We start from the raw sequence: 24115 nt of genomic DNA on the forward strand, positions 1-24115 counted from the left end.
ACCAGGGGGGTAAAGCCCCTCCCATTGTAAGGGAAGATCAGGTTCGTGACCACCTGAGGAACCTGAACATATATAAGTCTATGGGACCTGATGAGATGCATCCCAGAATCCTAAGGGAAGTGGCTGAGGTAGCTGCCAAGCCACTCTGTGATATTTGAAAAGTCATGGCAGTCAGGTGAAGTCCCTGGTGACTGGAAGAAGGGAAACATTGTGCCCATCTTTAAAAGACGTAGAAAGGATGACCCTGGGAACTACCAACCTGTCAGCCTCACCTCTGTGCCTGGGAAGGTAATGGAACAGATCCTTCTAGAAGCTATGCTAGAGCACATGGAGGACAGGGAAGTGATTTGAGACAGCCAACATGGCTTCTCCAAGGGCAAGTCCTGCCTGACCAACCTAGTGGCTTTCTACGAGGGAGTTACCACATCAGTGGACAAGGGAAAAGCAATGGATGTCATCTATCTGGACTTCTGTAAAGCCTTTGACACGGTCCCCCACAACATCCTTCTCTCTAAATTGGAGAGATATGGATTTGATGGGTGGACTGTTCAGTGGATAAGGAATTGGTTGGATGGTCGCATCCAGAGGGTGGCAGTCAACGGCTCAATGTCCAGATGGAGATCAGTGACAAGCGGTGTCCCTCAGGGGTCTGTACTGGGACCAGTGTTGTTCAATATTTTCATCAATTACATTGACAGCGAGATCGAGTGCACGCTCAGCAAGTTTGCAGATGACACCAAGCTGAGTGGTGCAGTTGACACACCAGAAGGACGGGATGTCATTCAGAGGGACCTGGACAAGCTGGAGAAGTGGGCCTGTGTGAACCTCATGAGGTTCAGCAAGGCCAAGTGCAGGGTCCTACACCTGGGTCGGGGCAATCCTCGGCTTCAATACAGGCTGGGGGACGATGTGATCAAGAGCAGCCCTGCGGAAAAGGACTTGAGGGTACTGATGGACAAAAAGTTGGACATGAGCCAACAATGTGTGCTTGCAGCCCCGAAGGCCAACTGTATCCTGAGCTGCATCAAAAGAAGAGTGGCCAGCAGGTCCAGGGAGGTGATTCTGCCCCTCTCCTCTGCTCTGGTGAGAGCTCATCTGGAGTACCGTGTCCAGCTCTGGAGCCCTCAGCAGAGGAAAGACATGGAGCTGTTGGAGCGGGTCCAGAGGAGGGCCATGAAAATGATCCGAGGGCTGGAGCACCTCTCCTACAAGGACAGGCTGAGAGAGTTGGGGTTGTTCAGCCTGGAGAAGAGAAGGCTCCAGGGAGACCTTATAGCAGCCTTCCAGTACTTAAAGGGGGACTATAGGAAAGACGGGGACAGACTTTTTAGCAAGGCCTGTTGTGACAGGACAAGGAGCAATGGTTTTAAACTAAGGGAGGGCAGATTTAGACTGGATTTAAGAGAGAAATTTTTTACAATGAGGGTGGTGAGGCACTGAGAGGTTGCCCAGAGAGGTAGTGAATGCCCCATCCCTGGAAACATTCAAGGTCAGGTTGGATGGGGCTCTGAGCAACCTGATCTAGTTGAAGATGTCCCTGCTCTTGCAGGGGGGTTGGACTAGATGACCTTTAAAGGTCCCTTCCAATCCAAAGCATTCTATGATTCTATGATTCTATAGTTCTATGATACCCATCACTACATCCTGACTGCAGCAGAAATTTTCAGTGCATTGGGAAGACTTTATTGACTCAGCTGCCATTAATCTTATTCTAAATGGAAGGACCAGTGCCTCCTCTAAGTCTCTAAAAATTTACTGTGGGAATGTTTACTTTATGATAACTGTCCACAATATTCCTTCCACTTAGAGATCTCTCAGCCTAGTTTTGAGCTACAAATTTATCCTCTGAGAAGCCCTAAAAATGGTCATGTGAAATTGCATTCTGCAATGCACTGAACACTAAAGTACCAACAATGTTTTCATATGTTACTCAGAGAGCAAATCCTATCACATATCACTGGACAGAAAGAAGTTTTTACTAGAATTTATCCTAATATCAAAGAAAATTTAGTAATTCAGTTTCTGGGAAAAAATATCTTAATGAATACAGCACAAGAAGGGAACAAACTCTTCTTTAGTTTACAACTAGGCGATAAGATATTCATGTATTTCTCATTATGGAGGTATAAATGTAGAAGAAGGTCACATTTAACCAAAACAAAATGTTTAACTAAAGTTTAAACAAAACTTTCCTCTTCCCACTTTAAAATCCATCTTTATATTATACTCCATTTCACTAGTCCAGCAGTTACTCTCTGAACTCTGTCTAGAAAGCCCTTTCTAGAATAGTAGTCCTATCTTGAAATATTTTAAAAATTAGTTATTTACAACTAATAAATGTTGTGTATGTATGTCATACATACATGAGAGCTTTCTACCTCTCTGAAACAGCGAATACAACTAAAAGCACTTCATTTTCAATTGAAAGCGGGTGTGTTATGACTGAAGTAAAGGGAACTGGGGCCAAACCCTAAGGACAGAAAAGCAATGAGGTAAGCTCAGAATAAGCAATGAGGGGAGCAGTGGTATTTTCTCTAGTTCTTCAAACTAGAGGCCAAAATTTCTAGTCTACAGTTTGGGCTGCAGAGATCTCTGTTTACCTGTGTTTGAAAACATCAAGCAATAACTATGAGCAAGATTTCTGGCTCTCTCTATGTAGAAAAGTCTTTACTGAGTCATAGCCTAGAGTTCAATCCATCAAATTTCTCACATATATGTAATTTAGCATCTAAGCTCTTCTGCTAAACCCAGCACATCTGGCATTGGATGAAACCAAACGTCACCCTTCAGACATTCAGAGATGAGTGAGGGCATCTGAACGGCTTGTATACAACATTCCAGTATGAAGATTTGTGCCTATATAGTTGTATGGAAACATGATATCCTGATTCCATGATTTCACTGACTATGTATATAGATAATTTTCCTGAGCAGCCATACACATCAAGAAAAATCAGGACTCCACTACACTAAACAACATGCCATCTTGCTTGAGAGGCCTAAGAATATGAGTCAACAAAAAGCCAAAAGAACTATCATTGCTTTTTTTGTTCCATTTTGTTTTTACAGGGGAGGAGATCGTGCTGAACTTGGCACAAGATATCTGTGGCAGATTTCTCTTAGGCATCGCTGGCCAATGTTTATTGTTCCTCCTTTCCAGTTGCCTGCTGTTCATCCAGGTCAGGCTCACAAAAGCTATTCAGAAACCTGGAAAATATTATTTAATTTAAATGATTAGGAGGAGGATCTAATTTTCACAGGGTTTTTAATTATCTTCCTGATGGCATGCTCATTGTTCTCGAAGAACCTCATTTCTCCTATAGTAAATGAAATAATTGTTTGTACTTCAAATATGACCTTAAGCTCCATTTTTCTTGCAACCTACATTATTCTTTTATAGGATGAAAACAAAATATCCCCTTTCCAGTTAGGTACCAAAAGCGTCAAAATTGTTGCAGTGTCCAGAGGGGAATTTTTCATTTGGTTCTGATCAATTAGGACACAAAGTAGTGTTGCTCTAATATTTATTGCTATCTAATTAACTGGAAAGAGCTTCCTAAATGGGAAATGTTTTCAGTTAAGGCTCCTCATATAACCATGCAAATACAAGTACCTATTGTCTCCTCGATAAGAAAGATCAAACTAACACTAACATTTCTCGTCCATTAGCAACAGCTATTGAAATACCCGTTGTTTTAGACCCAACAGCAACAAATCATCCTTGTTATAAACTTACTGCAGTCTTAACCTCAAGCAAAACTCCTGCTGTTCACAATCAAATTATTTCACTATGTTGACAAGACCACCAAACTGACAAGTCATTCTTATTTGAACGTTATGCCATACCCCATGATTATAAAGCAAGCAGTCATTTGTGAATTTGTATCTAGGATCCTGAGACAGTAAGATACATAACATTAGGTATGACCATTCCTAATAATCTGAAACCATTTGCAACTATAAAGGTTATTTTCATTATCAATTTGCATGAAGTTTAATTTAGTCACCATTAATTAAAATATTACCAACACACTTCTGTCTGAAATCTTAATAGCTACAGTTTGATGCAACAGCATTCCTAATCCTGAGTTGAATTTAGAGGAACATTTTTTCTCCAGTTCATTTATTTTATGCTTTGTATACTCTCTATATGGATCAGTTAACTCTTTCCTTTGTGTAATAGTTTCATAAATCATCAGGAGGAGAAGCAAAACAAGAAAACATGAGTGCAGAAGATGTGCAAGATGATACATGTCTAGAATCTTAAATTACTTTAGCTAATTAAAAAAAGCAACAACTTCATTTCCAGCAGATAGTGTTTCTATAAAATAGTGGGAAAACTTAGCAATTAAAACTCCTTGAAAGAGGTTATCTTAACAGACCTCAAAGTAAACTAAACTCAAAGCAAACTGTTTCACAGTGTAAGAACTCTTGTTCTACATTGAATGTTGGAACCTAATCTTTTCCAAACCTTTCCCATTTTCCTCCTGAAATGCTCCCCTGGGTTCAGCCCTTTTATATTGGCAAAAGACCACCCAGGATGCTTTATCTGTCCTTTTTTTAGGCTAAATCTTTTACAAATAGTGTCTTTGAACTTTTGTGTGCTGTTTGATAGTGCACTTGAGCCAGCTACAATCCCTATAAAACACTCTGTAAAGGATTATTGTATAAGAGCCCTCCATAAAACTTCCTGCCTACCTACAGATTTTAACTGAGAATTTTAGGTGGAAGGACCTATTACCTCGGACTATTACTCCCTACTGCTCTTCCATGTGGGGGGCAATGAAGCTGCAACACAAAGTCCTAGGGCGATCAAAAGAGACTTCAGGGCCTTGGGATGGCTAGTAAGGGACTCTGGAGCACAGGTTATTTTTTTCTCTCTCCTTCCAGTTGTGGGCAGTGACACTAGAAGGAACAGAGACACCCAATCTATCAACTCATGGCTCCGTGGCTGGTGTCATCGCCACGGATTTGGTTTTTTTGACTATGGGATGGCCTACACAGCACCAGGTTTGCTGGCGTCTGATGGGATTCATCTTTCTCAAAGGGGAAAGAGAATCTTTGCTCAGGAACTTGTGGGACTCATCGACAGAGCTTTAAACTAGACTCGAAGCGGGAGGGGGATAATATCAGGCTTTCCTGAGGGAAGCTGAGGGATGACGTGCCACAGTTAGAGGGAGCAGGTGCCAGCGAGGGCACTCGGCCTGTGTCTCTGAGATGTGCGGGGTATGCCAGGGCACAGCCGAAGTCAAACAGAGTTGAGCTAGGGGATACTGAGGCAATAGGAGCCAAGAGGGAAACGCCAGTGAAACGCCTCAGAGCACACAAGGGGCCTTCTTCTATGAAGGAAATATGGACGACAGCCCAGCTGAAGTGCTTCTACACCAATGCACGCAGCACGGGCAACAAGCAGGAGGAGTTGGAAACCACTGTACATCAGGAAAACTATGATATGGTGGCCATCACGGAAACATGGTGGGATGACTCACACAACTGGAGTGTGGCGATGGATGGCTATAAACTCTTCAGGAGGGATAGGCGAGGCAGGAGAGGTGGTGGGGTAGCCCTGTATGTCAGGGAAAGTCTGGATAGTTTAGAGCTCGATGATGGTGACGATAGGGTGGAGTGTCTATGGGTAAGAATCAGGGGGAAGGCCAAGAAGGCAGATATTGTGGTGGGAGTCTGTTACAGACCACCCAACCAGGATGAGGAGACAGATGAACTATTCTGTAAGCAGCTGGGAGAAGCCTCACAGCCCTTATTCTTGTGGGGGACTTCAACTTAGCAGATGTCTGCTGGAAATACAATACAGCAGAGAGGAAACAGTCTAGGAGGTTCCTGGAGTGTGTGGCAGATAGATAACTTCCTGATGCAGCTGGTGAGTGAGCCAACGAGGGAAGGTGCCCCGCTGGACCTCTTGTTCACGAACAGAGAAGGACTTGTGAGTGATGTGATGGTTGGAGGCTGTCTTGGGCAGAGTGATCACGAAATGATAGAGTTTTTGATACGTGGAGAAGTGGCGAGGGGGTTCAGCAAAACTGCCACCTTAGACTTCCGGAGGGCGGACTTCGGCCTGTTTAGGAGCCTGGTCGAGAGAGTCCCCTGGGAGGCAGCCCTAATGGGCAAAGGAGTCCAGGAAGGCTGGGCATTCTTTAAGGAGGAAGCCCTAAAGGCACAAGAGCGGGCTGTCCCCAGGTGCCGAAAGACGAGCTGGCGGGGAAGAAGACCAGCCTGGCTGACTAGAGAGCTCTGGCTAGAACTCAGGAGAAAGAGGAGAGTCTATGACCTCTGGAAGAAGGGGCGGGCAACTCAGGAGGACTACAAAGGTGTAGCAAGGCTGTGCAGGGAGAAAATCAGAAGGGCCAAAGCTGAGCTAGAGCTCAATATGGCTGCTGCTGTAAAAGACAACAAAAAACACTTCTTCAAATACATTAGCAGCAAAAGGAGAGCTAAGGAGAATCTCCAGCCCCTAGTAGATGGGGGAGGGAACACAGTGACCAAGGATGAGGAAAAGGCTGAGGTACTTAATGCCTTCTTTGCCTCAGTCTTTATTAGCAGGGCCGACTGTTCTATGGGTACCCAGCCCCTGGAGTTGGAAGATAGGGATGGGGACCAGACTGGAGCCTCCATAATCCAGGGGGAAATGGTGAGTGACCTGCTGCACCACTTAGACACTCACAAGTCTATGGGGCCTGATGAGATCCACCCGAGAGTGTTGAAGGAGCTGGCAGATGTGCTCACCAAGCCCCTTTCCATCATTTTAGGGAAGTGATTGTGCCCCTGTACTCGGCACTGGTGAGGCCGGACCTCAAATACTGTGTTCAGTTTTGGGCCCCCCACTACAAGAGGGACATTGAGGTGCTGGAGTGTGTCCAGAGAAGGGCAACGAAGCTGGTGAAGGGTCTGGAGCAGAAGTCTGATGAGGAGCGGCTGAGGGAGCTGGGATTGTTTAGCCTGGAGAAAAGGAGGCTGAGGGGAGACCTCATCGCTCTCTACAACTACCTGAAAGGAGGTTGTAGAGAGGTGGGGGTTGGTCTCTTCTCCCAGGTAACAAGTGATAGGACGAGAGGAAATGGCCTCAAGTTGCGCCAGGGGAGGTTTAGACTGGATATTAGGAAATTCTTCTTCACTGAAAGGGTTATCAAGCATTGGAACAGGCTGCCCAGGGAAGTGGTTGAGTCGCCATCCCTGGAAGTATTTAAAAGACGTTTGGATGAGGTGCTTAGGGACATGGTATAGTGGTGGTCTTGGTAGTGTTAGGTTTACGGTTGGACTCGATGATCCTAAAGGTCTTTTCCAACCTATACGATTCTGTGATTCTGTGACCACTGGTGCTGACAGCAACAGATTGTCTAAATGGAAAGAAACACTACTATTTTGGGAAAAAAAAAAAAGAGCAAAACCAACAACCCCCTCCTGTCCTACTATATATATATATATCCTTGTTTATTTTTTTAATTATATACTGGGTTTTTTTAATGCTGACTTTCATCCTATTATTTTTGACAATGTTGCAGTGCGATCTAGGCATAAGAGCCAGATCAAAACCAGATAAAAAGTGTTTCTTCAAAATACCTGTAACCCACGAAGGATGTATTTTTATTAGAGAAAAGCAGAGATTGTGGGAAGGCTTTTATTTTCAGTTTCATAATGAGCCATCATTAAAATATCTTACTACAGTTTCAGGGGAGAAACAACATGTTTACTACAGGAGTAATGGCTGTCCAGGGACATTGCCATTTTATTAGCCTTCCCCTGGAGCAGACCTTGTGTACTTTGATGTCTCTGTCAGTGCTATCAGTCTTTGTATACCGCTAGAGATCAAATTTGATTTTGCCCAGACAGTTTGGCTCTGCTTGAAAAAAATCCAAGTAGGATTATTTCAGGTTTGAGTTCTGTCCTGGAGCATTAGGAGGAGTTCCCACAGTTTCCACCCAGTCTTGCATAGTTTTTATGGACTTGCACAATTCAAATATGAGATGTGACTGGACACTTAAAAATGTAAGTTAATGATGTTACAATATAAGCCACACGAAAGAGGCAGCCTACAAGGTCGGAAACTCCAGAAAACCTGGCAGGATTAAGTCACAGCTGGATAAGTATTTTGAACTCCCATTACAATCCAGGTATGCTTTGTGTCTTCTAGAATTCAGCTCCATACAAATAAACACATTAGAAGAGAAAACTAGTAATGCAAGTAGGAAAAAAAAAAAATCTGTGCATTTCTGGAAGGGGAAAACTGACATCATAAACATTAAGGTTAATCTTTAAGCAACTCTTTTTAATGCTAATTATCAGTTAATTAACAACTATCGGCATTCTTCAGGGATGGAAATAGTTTACATCTGTGAAACTGTTGATTTTGCTCTGTCTTTATTTTTATGTATTATTTATTACCTTACTATCCTATACTGGTCATTTTTATTGCTTAATTTCCACCATTGGGGAAATTATTATGACTTCTTCCAAACTTTTCTTAATGTTGGGAAAGAGATCTGTAGATAACCCAGTGATGTTCAAAAAACATATCCCAGAGTTCAATCTGAATAAGCACATTCAGAACAGATTCCTTCATGGAAAAGTAGAAATGAGCATCCTTAATACCTTGATAACTATACATTCTATTATTATGTGAGACTATTAATCACATAGAATTAATCAATAGGACAGACAAGATTCAGTTCACAGAACTATGATGACATGGAAAAAAAATGTGAAGGTCAAGGTCTGCATTCAGTTACATGAGAATATGTCTGGTCAGATACACTGACTTCTGTTGAGGTATAAACTAATTTGCTCTAGTGGAACAGAGTAGAAAGTATCCTCTGATGTCTGAAATTGTACAGGCTGTCTTTTTTTCTGGAAATTTCACCATAGCAAAGCCACTAGGCAGTACCTACACAGAGACACAATGAAGAATTACTTAATTCTCTCCTGTACAGTAATAATGTTAAAGTTAACATCTTTTCAAGAGAAGTTAAAAAAATAAGAAAAGGAAGAAAAACTGGAATGAAAATGTGTGAACTTTAAATAAGAGCCCTATGCTATCAAGCATCAAATATTTTATACTCCCCAGGTTTCTATTTCCTAAATTTGAAGAGGTTTTCTGTTGGTTTTATTGGTCAAGATAATTTACTGCTCCCAATCAGCATCCAAGCCTGCAAAGAACCATTTTAACAACCCTGTTTATTATTTGTAAACAGTTATGAAATAATTCCTCAAAGTTTCTAATGTATTATAAAGGCAGTTAATGAAATGATGCATAATTTTTTTTCCTGATAAAACTTTTTATCTCCTCGGATAGAATTTTAGAGTGTTTTTATAACCCAGCTTGAAGTGAAATTGAATTGTATGAAATGACTGATTGTCAAGGGCATCTGAACAAATGAGGTATTCATTTTATTCAGAATCCATTGAAGGATTTCTTGATGTTTTTATTTAATTTGCTTCATATCAAGGAGCTAATTTCCCCTTTGAGACACATCACATAAGAAATAAAAGATTAATAAAAGCCCAGGAAGTTCCTACATTCTTGCAGAGCTTGACAGAAAGCCTTAATATTATTCCATTTCTTCCTTATTGATAAATAGAGACCAATTTTGTCATAGGAGTGTTTTTCGTCACAAGCTGTCCAGTCACCTGGATACAGATACTGTTTAAACATCAGAATCCAAGAATGATGATAAATATGTCAAGTAGAATATTTTTGAGTTAATGATACATATGTCCAGAGAATACAGACTATATAAATTGTTTTATTTATATAGCGCCATTTGTAAAAGCTGTTTAAAACCACAAGCTCTTCCTGTGGTTTCTGACAAATGTGCTGACTGAGTAGGATAATGTCAGTTGTGATGCCGACCGTTAGAACTCAGAAAGCTGTATGATTTTTAAACTTAAGCAAGCATTTGAAAAGTTGAAAGTGATTCAATTCATTTTATAATCAAAAAGCTTAAAAAGCCATATTTGAAATCATATAACAAAACTCAGTAACATAGTGTCAAGTAAATTTTCAGGTACTTGGTTGTTTGTTTTAATGCCATGCTTAATTTCTCACTTCCTTATTAGAGGCCATCCTCAGCTGCTTCTTTCTCCACAAATTAGTCTAATTTTCTTTAACTCTAATGAGCACCTCTTTTTAGCAGCTATATTATCCCATATTGTGGAGTATAATGTATATATATTTTTAAAATTCTGTCATCACCCTTTAATATTTGTCAATGGACAAGGCAATATAACCTAAAGCAATTTCTATATAGCAAGCAATATATATTCTATAAAGCAATATAACCTAAAGCAAAATCAAAAAGAAAAAGTACAGTGTCATTAATGGAATATTTTAATTGTGATCCCAGATAGTTTTTAAAAAGCCCATATTACTGCATTCTGTGGAGGAGGTAGAACAAGGCAGATATCCTAAATAATAAATATGATTTAGCAACCAGAATTTTCCTGAATATGTTTTCAAGGTAGGTTTATGGAGACTGCAAGGTTAGGCAGAAAGTCTGGGTCTCTTAACTGAGAAACTTGCTCAGTCATACAGGAAAACAAGCAATTTACTAAGAAATACTAAAGAACTCCATTACAGTAAAGGGGCTTTTCAGAAATCCCAACAGATAAAAATTAAGGCATGGAAGCCTGGTAGAAATTCATGCATGTGAAAAAATGAATCGGGAAATTGTTGAGGAGCAGTTCGTCTATGTGCAAATGCCTCCCCAATACTCCAGCACAGTTCAGAAGGTTGGATTATCACAGTTGTATGACAGCCAGCCGTGAAACACAGATTTGCTTGAGGCTGGTATATACTACCCACTTGACATTTAAGAAAATCTGTAGTTTTCCTTCACAGATTTTGTTTCTTAGCTAGTGATGTAGACTGCTGCATCTATCCTTATTTACTCCTTATATACTGTATTGTGTGCCTATGTACTGTTAGCACGATATGGATAATTAATCTGTTGAATTTCTGCACAAAACTGGAACCCAATAAAAGCATGAAGAAATGTCATAAAGTAACAATAGAGGAAGATACGAATAACAAATACGACAATAAAATTCTACCTTTTTTTGTCAGAGTTCGAACTGGTTAAAAAGACAGTCAATGTTTGGGTTTTTTTAATTTTCAAAGGTTGATATTGAACAGATCAGGTCTGCTATGTTAATTCAGTAAAACTAAACACCTGAAACTCAATAATTAGCATAGGTACTAAACCAGCAAAAGAAAATAGGAAAAGATACAGTAAAACATGCAGCTTTTTGCTGCAGAGGCTGCATGCTGTGCAGACACAAATTTCAACTTGTTACGATGAATAAACATTAACTTAATTCCATTCTAATCTGTGAACACATTTTTTACTTACTATGTTAAACTAAGTCATCTGTGTTTAAGTCCAGCTTTTGTAATACTTCTTCAACACAGGACTAGTCTTAGTTCTTGAAAAAGCTATAAGCAAGACAAAAGCCTCAGAGTCTCTTTCTCTCTCTCTCTTCCTCTCTTTCTGATTTACGTAAGTATGGATTCACATATGCTGAATTGCTGAAATATATTTCTGAAGAACTTAGAAAGCATCATTAAATGTGGAACATCTTGGAAAAAAGGAAAATATAGGCACTTATGGAATAATTAATTATTATTCTCAAAAACCCCATTATTTTGACAGAAAACAAAACCAAAAAGCAATTATAATGTAATATGAATCTTTTTGCTGCAAAAGAGCAAATAACATAGTTGCTTCTATAGGCAGTTATTCCAACAGAATCAGAGTTACATATCATTTATATTGAAATGTCATACTGCTCCATAAGAAATATTATTGGAAGGTGTTTTATTTTGATTTTTGGGAAAAAATCCTAAGCCACTTTTTGATAATAAGATTTAGGTACTTATTTACAGAAAAATACTGCAGTTATATGCCTTGATGAAATTCAAAACCACCTGGGTAACTAACTATCATTGTAATCAAAGCTATTGTAGTGTTCTTGGTGGTACTTAATCAGTGCATTGAACTGGAGCCTGGAAGTGTAACAGGTCTTTAGTACAGCAACAGGTAAAGTTTTAAGCAATACGACGTCTGTTCAGTTGTCTAACCATGTGTGTCCTGTGTCATCTGAGATGCGTGAATGTATATCTCCTGACATCCTGCTGCTGGTCTGTATGCCCTATGTGATATTTGCCAGTCCCCTGTGGATGTCTCAGATGCCTGAGGGTATCTCAGTGTGGCAGTGGCCACTTGCATTGAGGCAACTGAACTGAGCCCTAAAGAAAAGACATTACTGAGAAAGGAGATTTGCTTCTTTCTGTCAGCGACAGAGCACCAGAATAGCCAGAAGGAGTAACCGTTCTAAACAAAATACATCAGGAGGTGTCAGATTGCACCTCAGCCTTCGGATGTCTAAATATTCTCACAACTGTTAGATGTTTTAAAAGAAACTGTCTCCTTGAACACTTTTCCTTTGCTGATTGCTGGAGTAAACGCATGCATATATTGAAAAACAATAAAATCATGGCTCTTAAATTAACTAGAGTATTTTTGGCTTAGTATTTTTGCTTCCATGTGGTACCCAGAAATAATGCCTTTCTTACCATCGTTTCTCAGTGTCAGAGGTGTAGGAGGACTCAAAACTCTGGCATTTGTCACTGTGTTTTTTACCAGGCATATATAGCTGCCAACATCAGATGTTTGCACCTTGGAGATGTAGAGATTGCCTGTCTCCTGAGAGATGAAGCGTCTGCTATCTTCCGCCACAAAAGATGGGAATTCATTAAATACCCAGCTATAGATGATCTCTGAAAGAAAACAGAAAAAATAAGAGAAAGCAATTATGGAAATAATACTATGTAATGTTAATGGTTACACTCAATAAATGTTCATTACCTTTATTTAAATAATCTAGAAAAAAACAAAAGCTAAAGGCTTTTAAACTTTTTTTTTTGGTTGGGTTTTTGTCTGTTTGTTTTAGAAGTCAAGAGAAGAATTTTTTTTCTCTCCTTGGAATTTTGGAACAACATAAGCATTGAGTCCACAGGACAGATTTAGTTCGAGAAAATTAATTAAGTTATTCAACAGACTCAGAAATCACCCATAAAATATTAGATAATTCCCTTTTCTAATCTTTCAGGTCAAGCCAGAAATAATATATAAAGCATTCTTTTTTGTACTTGTTCAAAATTTTAGTGAACTATAGCAAGATGCATCCTATAGAGCTAGGGATGACTCTTCCATGTGTGTGTACAAGCAGTTTTTAATTCTGAACATCTGTTTAAAATCAGCAGATTCTAATAACTCTTCAACCTACCTTGCAGGTGTATTACCACACTACACTTCTATCTTCTTCTACATCTGATTCACTGAAGAATCTCACAACCTTTTCTATATGCAGCTTAAATCCCTATGATCAATGAATAATTCCTTAAACCAAAGCTACCAACTGCTTTGCCTCATAATCTGATGGATCAAAGACTAATCAAAGTGATTTTTAATAAAGGTAATTAAAGCATGTGCCTTGGTTCTCATTTTTATCCCACAAATCATTCTGTTCACCTGAAAAGTATATACTTTTCCCTTTATACTCATAATAATTGGCTGAGAAAAAAGATTATTTCCTATTATTCTGTATGAGATTATATAATGATTTATTAAAAACCTAGATGCATTAATGTCTCTGCATTAGAAGTATCAGTATAGTTAATGAGATTCTGATTTAGCAGGGAATTCCTTGCAGGGAATTATTCATGTGGAGTTCCACCAATTGAGACTTTAAAACCTTAACCCTATGTATACTTTTTTACATGTTGTTCTCCTTTCAATCTTATCTTCCACTGTTTCATTTTGCCTTCACACTTTAAAAAAATATTCTTCACTACTTAAACTGGCACGTTAGCTGTAAGGCAATTTCTTCTCTAATCTCCCCTGTGTGATAGTCTTTAAAGAACTGACTCCAAAATCAGAAAAGCCAAAGCTAGTTCAGGTATATAAAATCCCTGCTACTGCTCCAAGATGCAAACCGCTCCATTGGTATAGCAAGTTCCAAGTTTTTAGACTCAAATTTCTTAGGTGACTACTCTCAGCTTCAGCAGTGATATGGAGACAGTAATTGCACGTATGTCAGTCTGGTCAGTCAGTCATATTTTTATCCCCACTACAGTAAAAATGTTTTCTTGATATGAAATTAGTTGGAAAAGGAAAGAGTCAAAGGGGTGAGAGGAAAGGCCTCAAAATTTAAATTTTTCTGTGTGCTTTTCTGCTAATGATAGGAGAGGAACTGGTATAGCTGTTCATGGTACAAGAAGTGTGAAGCACTAACATACTAGCTAAATATATGCCATAGCCAGGTGGGCAGTCTGACTTTAACAGTACAGAAAGCATTAGAAATTCCAACTGATCTGTCCTTTCTATCCCTGTGTTGTACCGTTCCCTGACATGGTTGTCAGAAAGGAATGGAAAAGCACAGTGACTAGTTTCTTAACTGATATAAGCCAACAGTGCAAGAAGTGATGCAGAGATGCAGGATGTTCATGTTCTGGGTTAATTTTGAAGAAGTTCAGTCTAGTTTTGAAGTCAGATGAAAGTTTTCTTGTGAAAAACCAATGGTATCAGTACACAAATGCTATGTTAAAGGACTAAACATTTACCTGACAGTAGGGGAAGACTTCTCCAAAACAGGGAATTAAGCTGCACACATTGGCTTTTTGCTTAAAACCTTTTTCACATCTAATTGTAATTCTGAGTGGTTACACAGGACCCTAGGGAGTTCAGGGCTCACAGAGAGTTCTCCGAGTGTTCAAAATTTCCTTCCTCTTCTGTTACATTTCAGGCAAAATACTAATTAGCCCAAAATATTTCTCTCTGAAAATTTCATTGCCACATTTTGCTATGATGTCTTATCTGACAGAAATGATTCATGGCAGTATAAAAATCTACAAAGTGATGATGCACATACAAGTTCAAGGAAAATGCATAGGCTTTAATTGAAGACACCTGATACTAATTCAAATGAAAGCAATCAGTCTCACTAATTGCTTTGGCTTAAAAGTAGTTCAAACCAAATGTAAAGTAATCATCATTGTGGGTTCATTGGTAGTTCATGTAGAATAGAATTTTCTCCATTTATACCCTAAAAACACACACAGTTAATTATTCATTTATTAATTAGAACTACTACTAAGGAACGGATTTCAGGCAATAAATTTTTGTGCCTCTAAGGAAATAGAGTACTTAGTCTTTGCTGGTGCTGAATCTGGGGGGGGGATACTGCTATTTTGTCACCTTCTAAATGATTTTTGCTGTTAAAAATGGAGTGATGGATGAATGGGTACTGGAATAGGGTACTGAGAAAAAAGTAACAGAACTTCTGCCAGATCTAAAGGTCAGATTATTTATGCTATTAAGCTGCAATTAATGCTTTTATTTGTGCATACCTACAGCATCTGTATTCCAGCCAGGAGCCCAAACTCTAAAGCACAGACAAAAGTGCTAACAGTTTACTTCTTGATCATTGTCAGCCCATTGGCATTGAAGGAATTACTCCTATTTTTCATTTCTAAAAAGCAAAACCCTGGGAATACACTTTCAAATACCTGAAGACTTTGCACTTGAATGCTCAAATCTGGAATTGATCTGGAATTCTGAACTTTTTTTGCAGATGAAAAGCCCCTTACACACTTTATGAAGTTTCTCTCCTATTAAACGCGGTTAATGAGTTCATCAGATTCTTAAATATAATTTTGAGGGTTATGACCATACAGTATGCATAGGCTTCAGTGGAAATATCTCAGGGAAACTCTGCAATTTCCAATGCATGCTATGCAGAACAGTCAGGAACAACCACAGCTGGCTTGGGATCTGGGGACCCAACAGTTTTCAGCTGACAGAAATAGATGGATGATCTTGCAGAAGTGATTTTACAAAAGGGTGTTAAGAGAATGACTACAATTATGGGAAAATGGGTGTACCTTGACATTGATCCATAGTACAAATGTCTCACACTTCTAAATTTGAAGCCATGTTAGAGGATGAAACATGCGTTGGTGTTCCTATTCTGGGGCTCTGAATGTTCCCAGTTTGTATGCCAGCAAAATTAAAATTTAGAGTTCTTAAATCACAGAATTCCTAATGAAGGCTGTCCAAGTACAAAGCCTGGGGTTTTGTTTTGTTTTTTTTCCTGTGGCAGCATCATGCATAAGAGAATACCCAAATGATTGCAATGACATATAAAAATAACTAATATTTTTTATATAGTTATTTTTATATAAAGAGAGAATGATGCAGAATCAACATTTAAAACATTGCTGTCTATCTATAGACAAGTCTGTCATCTATAGTACACGCACAGTAAAATATTCTAAAACAACAGTGAATACGATTACGTGCCAGAAGTCCCACAGCAGTTCAGCACAGGAGCACATGTAATCTACAAGAAGGGAGGTTTGCATTTAAATATTATCTGAAATCCCAGTCTTACAAAATGGTAAACTGCTGAGTGAACTTTCTGAATTTCAGAACAAGAAGCCCAAACAGATGACACTAGGCCTATATGTACACAGCTCACTGCAGTTGTTAGTGAACTTCAAGCCTCTATTTTCCTATAATGGTTTAGGTTAAAAGATTTTAGAACCAGTGTCATTTGGCTAAGCACAAAGCACAAGTGTCATTGTATTAACTTTTTATTAGGAGACTAAATCCAGAGATGCATCTCAAGCCTGACAGGTAAATCATGATAACCTTCAAGAGATTTTGAAGCTAAACGTCAGTGCTACCAAAATCTAAATAAACCAAAATACAACTGTAAAATCAGGAAGTAATTACCCCAGATATGAACCTTCTGAAGTCATCTCCTTTTGAGAAAAGACTGAGTAAATGGTTTCTCCATGCTGTACTCATTTTGCTTTCAATAGCAAAAAAAAGTTGAAGTGAAAATAGGAAACTGTGAATATTGCATTATGCAGAAGTTTAGAGTATTTTTACAGAATATCTGCTGAGCTTATTTTTTATTTTTATGCCCATCTTTTTTAGTTTTAATATGACACCTGTGCCAAAACCAGAAAGATGATGCAGAGCCCTTCCTGGAAATTACACTTGACTGCCAACACAAAAGAAACTTTTACGTAGATAGTATTCATCAACACAAACAGAAACAAACAGGAAAAAGACAGAGAAATTATGAATTATAGAGACAGCTGCAAATTGGCATTCTCCTGTGGCTGGAGGACTCTTCTGCTGTTAAGTTTTGTTATAAGCAAAGTCTTGGTGTGGAAATGATTTAAGTCGTTTTGGTATTTCGAATTTTTGCAAATACCAGTATTTGCAAAACTGGTATTTCCTTTTATGAATGACCAGCCTTGTTTACAGAAAAATGTCTCCGAGGAGTTTTGTATCTGTTTTCTGAAGGTCATTTGGAAAGCCTTCCGAATGTCCAATTTGTTTCTGTGTTTTATTAAGTACCTTTTAGTGGGCTATGTAGGTGAAACTCTGTGTCACTTAGTGATAAAGTAGTGAGAAGACAGCATCTATGTCCCGCCAAAACAAATTTATGGTGTGAAATTTTGTTTACTATAATTTCTTAAATGATTTTTGTAGATCTATTTTCTCCGTTTCACAACACTAATTCCTAAACTGTCACAACGTGGCGTACTTCCCATAACGGATGAAGCTGGAATACTGACATACCAGCATTTATGTTAGTGCTGTATTGTGCTTTTGGAGATATCATTCTGATGCAGAAAATGTCAGTACTATGGTAATGCAAAAGTCTTTCTGTCATTGTGGGTCAGTAAGAAATAACCCCTTAAGTATTGTAACGTGAGCTGTGCTGGAGGCATTCAGATAGCACCATGTATTCACTCCTGTGTTTGTTAGTGCCTGAATGTTTCCCAAATTTGCTTCAAGGCTTTTCTCCTGAGAAATTGCTTGTTTTGTCCTTTTAACATGCAGTCTCTGGACAGCCTGTTCATCAGTCCTGTCAGCTAAGTGATATTTCAGGTGGCAAGTGAAGATGTAACAAGAAAGTTGCCACACAAAGTCCTTGAAGGCCACCTAAAACACAAATGTGCGGTCCATAGAATGGTTAAATATTGCATCTTCAAGGGCAAAGCATGCAAATACACATTCCACAATTGCATTTCTGTGGAGTTATGGTGTTCGTACAAGAAATAAGTCTGGTTTGTGTCTCCTTTCTGTGATGCAGTGGGAGATAGTACTCCATCTCCTCCAGTATTCTGTTGAGAAAATATGTTTCTCTTCCTCTATTTAGAATTTCTTCTGATTACCCCAATTCCACAAGATGGCAGTACTTGATGAATAAATGGTACTGATGCCTGATGACAGCCAAAATCTGAGATAATCTGGGAGTTTTAGCAAGTCTGGAGAAGTTGCTTCTTCTCTTTTTTTTTAATTGATAAAAAAAGCAGCAAAAAGGGCATGCAAGATTACAGGCTGAATTTACTATACATAGCTATAAACCATGAAATTTCCATGATGGCTTTGCTTTACCATTCAGAGATATTTCATTTACATACAATAAACTATCAGGAAAAATATATGCCTAAATCTCCCCTGCTGAAAATAGGAAACCTTGTTTTATCTCAAGCCCACTTTTAACTTTTATCATCACACTTGCTGTTTGGATATTCTGTGTGCCAACCACAAAATAAGGGTGCAATATGCGGCACTCTCTAATGATGGAGAACATTTCACATTCAGAAGGGGAAGGCTTCTTTTTAGCTAAGATGAATGATAAGTATGGGTTGTTCATCCAGCCTGCCACCACAACCAGATAAATAATTTTGGTGCATTTCTTTGTGCTGCTGTGGCTTATTATCAGTGCTCATTAATCCTCCAAGAAAATATTTAATGAAGGTAATTTATTTGTTGCATTGTAATGCACCCACATAGAGCAAACAGATATTGTCGATTTATCAGCTAGCAATGAAATTGCTTCTCTTCTGCTCTGGGGGCTCTGTATCTACTGCTCACTTACCTGAAACACAATTCTACCAATCACATATTTGTCTTTGTTCAGATTTAATTACAGTGATAAATCTTCAAATATTTTCTTTCTATAACCATTCACACAGCCAATAACTAAAAGTTTGGTAGAAAAGGTAAGTGTACTGTCAGGACTGATCTTGTACTGGAGGATACAAATATTATATTGTCATTACCACTATAGTGTCCACAGCCAATATAGTCTTATTTGTGCATTTGACATGTATGAAATGTAGCCAGTCACTGAAACGTGTAAAGACCGATGAAACCTCTTTCTCATGCATATGCTCTTTAAAGAGACCATATAGCATACAACAAAAACATGGTTTCTGGGAAAGGATGCTAGATTATTATGTGTATTTGATTGTCACTGGCATGACTTTCATATTAAAAAAAAAAATCTGTTCCAGAAAGAATCAAAATATTGTGATCAAAAGGAACTCAAGAATACATGTCCTTCAGGCTCTTCTTTTGCCCTCAGACAAGATCAGATATTATCAGCCTAGTCTTTAAAAATGTCCAGTGAGTTAAATTCCTAAATTTAGTTCTTCAGAATAAGCTATTTTATTGCTCAGTTAATAATTAGACAGTTTTCCTTAATATTTGTGTATATTTCCTTTTTTTTTTTGCAATACTTTTTATTATTTATTCAAGTTACCATATTGAAAGTATTGAAAACACTTCGTTGATGACCTATATTGAACTTTTACAGTTACAACAGAACACCATTATCCTCGTCTGTATCAGGCTTCTGTTCTTGAAGCTAGACCAACCAAATCTCTTCAACTTTTCCTTAAGTCATGGTTTCAAATCCTCTACTTACATCTTATAATGTAGGACCCAAAGCTGGACATGGTATTCTATTTGAGACATTAATGCTATTGCTAATGGGAATAATAGGCTCATGTACTCTATAGGTAGCAGTCGTCTTAGTATGTCCTAGAACCGAAGTATGCAATTTTCCATTCTATTAAGTATCCCATTTTCTGTAATAGCAGTATTTTTCTAAAGGAAGAATGCTGTTTAATCCCTTATTTCCCTTTATTCTATCTGTAAATTTGATCTTTGGTAAATATAGTAACCTGCATTTTGCTGAATTTTGTGTTACTTGTTGTAAGCCATTTCTACAATGTAGTGATCCTTTTGGATTCTCATTCTGTACTCTGCAGTAACTGTAAACTCTTGCAGTTAGGAGTCATTCACAAATACTAAATATACCTTTCTTTTCACTAGGCTGCTCACACTTTCAAAGAAAAAAAATAAATTTGATATGATTTGTTCTTGACAAATCCGTATTGGCTGTTTCTTAACACCTCATTATCATCTTATTGCCTACAAATTCAGTGTTTAATATTATGTCACAGTAACTTTGCAGAACTCAAACTCAGCTTGACTATGGGCCCTTGTTTATTTAAAAAAAAAAAAAGACATTCGATTTTCTTGACATATTCTGAAATAATTTTTGAGATACCATATTCTCAGTAACTTTTTCATGTAAAGGAATGTTTAGACATGCTGTAATTTCAGAATTTAAGGCCATTTTATCAATATATATTGTTGGCTTATGTAAGTAAAGAAAATGTGAAAATTATGTAAATTTATGGAAAAAAAGCTGATGGTGGAAACAAATTTGTGGGTAGGATTGAAAGAAGTTTTTTAAGGAAGAAAAAAAACTGGGAAGAGAAAATTCTGACCACAAGGCAGACAAACAACAAATAGAAAGTTTTAAAAATCTTTTGAAAGCATATAAAAGAATTCTAACAACAGCTTTATTATTGATAGTCATCTATTATTAGGTAGGAATAGAAATTAATACTTATGTAGAAAAATCCTGAATGCTCCCTATAAATTGATGTTCTATGTTTTATAACATACCAGGTAATGCAGATGTCACTGTATAATGCTATTTTCTATGAAAAGCAGAAAAAAGCAGATGGTAAAAAGCAATGAAGTTAAACAGTCTAAGTAATACCAGAGGACTTGATTCAGAATTTAAGCATTAGCATTGCAGCTCTTTTAATCAATACTACCGACTTTATAGAACTATTTAAACATGTATGGCTAGCAGGAGTAGGGAAGTGATTGTCCCCCTGTACTCGGCACTGGTGAGGCCGCACCTGGAATCCTGTGTTCAGTTTTGGGCCCCTCACTACAAGAGAGACATTGAGGTGCTGGAGCGTGTCCAGAGAAGGGCAATGAAGCTGGTGAAGGGTCTGGAGCACAAGTCTGATGAGGAGCGGCTGAGGGAACTGGGGTTATTTAGCCTGGAGAAAAGGAGGCTGAGGGGAGACCTTATTGCTCTCTACAACTACCTGAAAGGAGGTTGTAGAGAGGTGGGGGTCGGTCTCTTTTCACAAGTAGCAAGTGATAGGATGAGAGGAACCGGCCTCAAGTTGTGCCAGGGCAGGTTTAGATTGGATATTAGGAAAAATTCATTCACCAAAAGGATTATCAAGCATTGGAACAGGCTGCCCAGGCAAGTGGTTGAGTCACCATCCCTGAAGGTATTTAGAGGATATATAGACGTAGTGCTTAGGGACGTTGGGTTTGATGATCTTAAGTCTTTTCCAACCTAAATGATTCTATGATTAGTAATTTCCAAAGACAAGAATTAGAGATAATTTTGTTCCAGCATTAGAAAGGGTAATCAGGAAGACCCACATCATTATAAGTTCATCAGCTTCAATCTTAGATGAAATAATTCAATGACTGATAAGCGACTTGATTAATATCCAATTTAAAAAGTAAGATATAATTACAATATTGGAAGAAAATAAATCTAGTCAAACTAACTCAGTATATTTGTATTGTTCTTTTTATTGACAAAGACAGCAAAGTTTCTGTAATGTATCTAGAATTCATATTTTATAAAAGAACATGCTGATTAAAAAGAATTGGAATAACCTCAAGATTAACTTACTGTGCATTGAAAGGATTAAAAACTGACTGCAAAGCATGATCAAAAGGATCAGTTCTGGAATTCTTTGTCCTCTGATGCTGAACATTTTAACAGTTAAAAACAAACCTATGCAGTTGTAATCACTGACCTACAGGAGATATAAAACTTGGCAGTGACAAATGTGCAGGACAAGTCACTGATAAACTCTGATTTGGATAGCTTATTTTTATTAGAACCTTTTTTTATGATGGAAATATGTTGAATGTACAGTAACACAAGTTGATTATTTCTTATTAATTTGAATGAACAAGAATTCTGTGGTAATGACTAACTAACTATTGTACTCATATGAAAAGTGTGGCATTGGAAAAATAATGAGGATATTGTTTAATGCTCAGGAAAACACATGACTGTATAGAATATTTATATATGGAAATTATTTTCTCTGGCAAAATGTTCAACAGAATTTAAAGGTTGGGGTTTTTTCTCCTTTTTTCTCTTTCACACTTTACATCTCTCTTGTTCTCTGATCATGCTATGATACTTGATTTTCTCCACATTTTAATTACACTGGTGTGATAGTTACTCCAGCATGGTCTACTTCTACCTAAGTCTGCTTTAGGGGTGAGCACAATGAAAAGTCATACTCCAGAGCAGTGTTACCTGTAGTGAATCCCAGAATCCTGCACCCAAGTGGGCTGCTGCATTACATGGAAATTTCATTTTCTGACTAGTGCAACAATACCAATAGATTAATGCATTTCGAAGGCATAATGAGGACATTCATCACAACAAACAAAAAACTGAAGTAATGATAGGATGATGATCATCCACATTTGTGGAATATTGCTCTGTCAATTGCAAGAGTGACATTATCTCTTTTTCAGCTGAGAGGTGAAAAATCTCTGCATCCCTAGCTTTCCTCTACTCATCATTTAGCAACAGAAGCTCTGTTAAGCAAATTCTGTAATTTGGCTGAAAATACTCACTGGTACTCCAGTTATGAGAGTATCAGTCTCTCAAGAAGTTTATATGTATGTTTCAGTTTGGCTTTTTGTACTTCTGAGAAAGAAAGCAACTTAAATTTGTCACTTTATCCCTCATTCACCTGGATTCCTAATGCCAGGAAGGATTAATAGTAGCAGAAAGGTTTATTTAACAAGATTTAATTTCAGGCTTCTGGGTGTAGAAACTAAAAAAAAAAAAGGTTACTGCAGTTCTAGTTTATACTTCAAAAAATCTTTTCTAACAGCCTTCACCACTCTTTACATGCAGTTGTTGTCATAGGAATTGTATTGGCAAAAACTGAGTACTTGGAGTCCATAGAGTCACCTTTGTATGGCTGCACATACTGAAGTTACGATACACCCCACTGCCTCTCTGCTTTATATTCTCTTGGTGCTAGGTGTTTTAATATAAATTTAAAGGCTTTTGCTGGGTCTATCTGCAGGTCAGTGTTTGGTGAATTCCACCATGGCCATGGCACAACATGATTGATGGGTCTTCCTTAGGCCTGCTCCTTTGTTCCTATGGTATTTATTATCCTAAGATCTCAAATCACAGCCACTACCATTATCATCACTTTTACATGGGAAAACTGAAGAAGGTGGAAGGAAGTGACTTCCCAGCAGTCATGAATCAGGCCATAGTCAAAGTGAAATCTCCACTAACACATAATTTTTTAAATTTCTAACATTCTTTCCTCTCCTCACCAGCTCTTTGTACATCTACAAGAAATGCCAAAACACACACACAAAAAGTTATAGTCAACGAATCCTTAGAAGCTGCGTAGATGAACATCGGAGATGGGTAGCTACCCCCTCATCCTCCCTCTGAATTTGATTTTCAAATGTTAAAAAAAAAAATTAGCAGTATACATCACATAATCTCCCAGATGCTCAAGGCCTAGTGCTCAGCTCCTTCTTGGTATATTTTCTAAGCTTAAATGCACCAAGGAATGGATCCTCCATTATATCTTTCTGCACACGATGGAACATGTGAACATATGCTTCAGAGAATAACATAAAACCAAATTCATAGTCCCCAAAAGACAATTTTAAGTATTAAGAATGACAGTGACAGATGATTTTTTCACCTTAATTAAAAAATAACTCAAAGTGCAGATGAAGAGGAAGATACCTGTCATATTAGCAAACTGCCCTAGAATGCTGATAATGCTGTTCAACCATGTTGTACAAATAAATCACTACAAATAACCTCAGCAACAATCAAT

The 24115-nt window shown here is 38.0% G+C and overlaps 1 protein-coding gene across 1 annotated transcript in view; it reads right to left on the reverse strand.

The window, feature by feature from the left end:
• CNTN5 (contactin 5) overlaps positions 1-24115 on the reverse strand; it is a 269554-nt gene that overhangs the window by 167105 nt on the left and 78334 nt on the right. The window contains exon 6 of the mRNA XM_075499526.1: positions 12584-12787. Coding sequence (XP_075355641.1) covers positions 12584-12787 — 204 coding nt within the window. The remainder of the gene's footprint in view (positions 1-12583; positions 12788-24115) is intronic.

This window comes from Mycteria americana, chromosome 1, assembly GCF_035582795.1.
Source record: "Mycteria americana isolate JAX WOST 10 ecotype Jacksonville Zoo and Gardens chromosome 1, USCA_MyAme_1.0, whole genome shotgun sequence".
NCBI lineage: Eukaryota > Metazoa > Chordata > Aves > Ciconiiformes > Ciconiidae > Mycteria > Mycteria americana.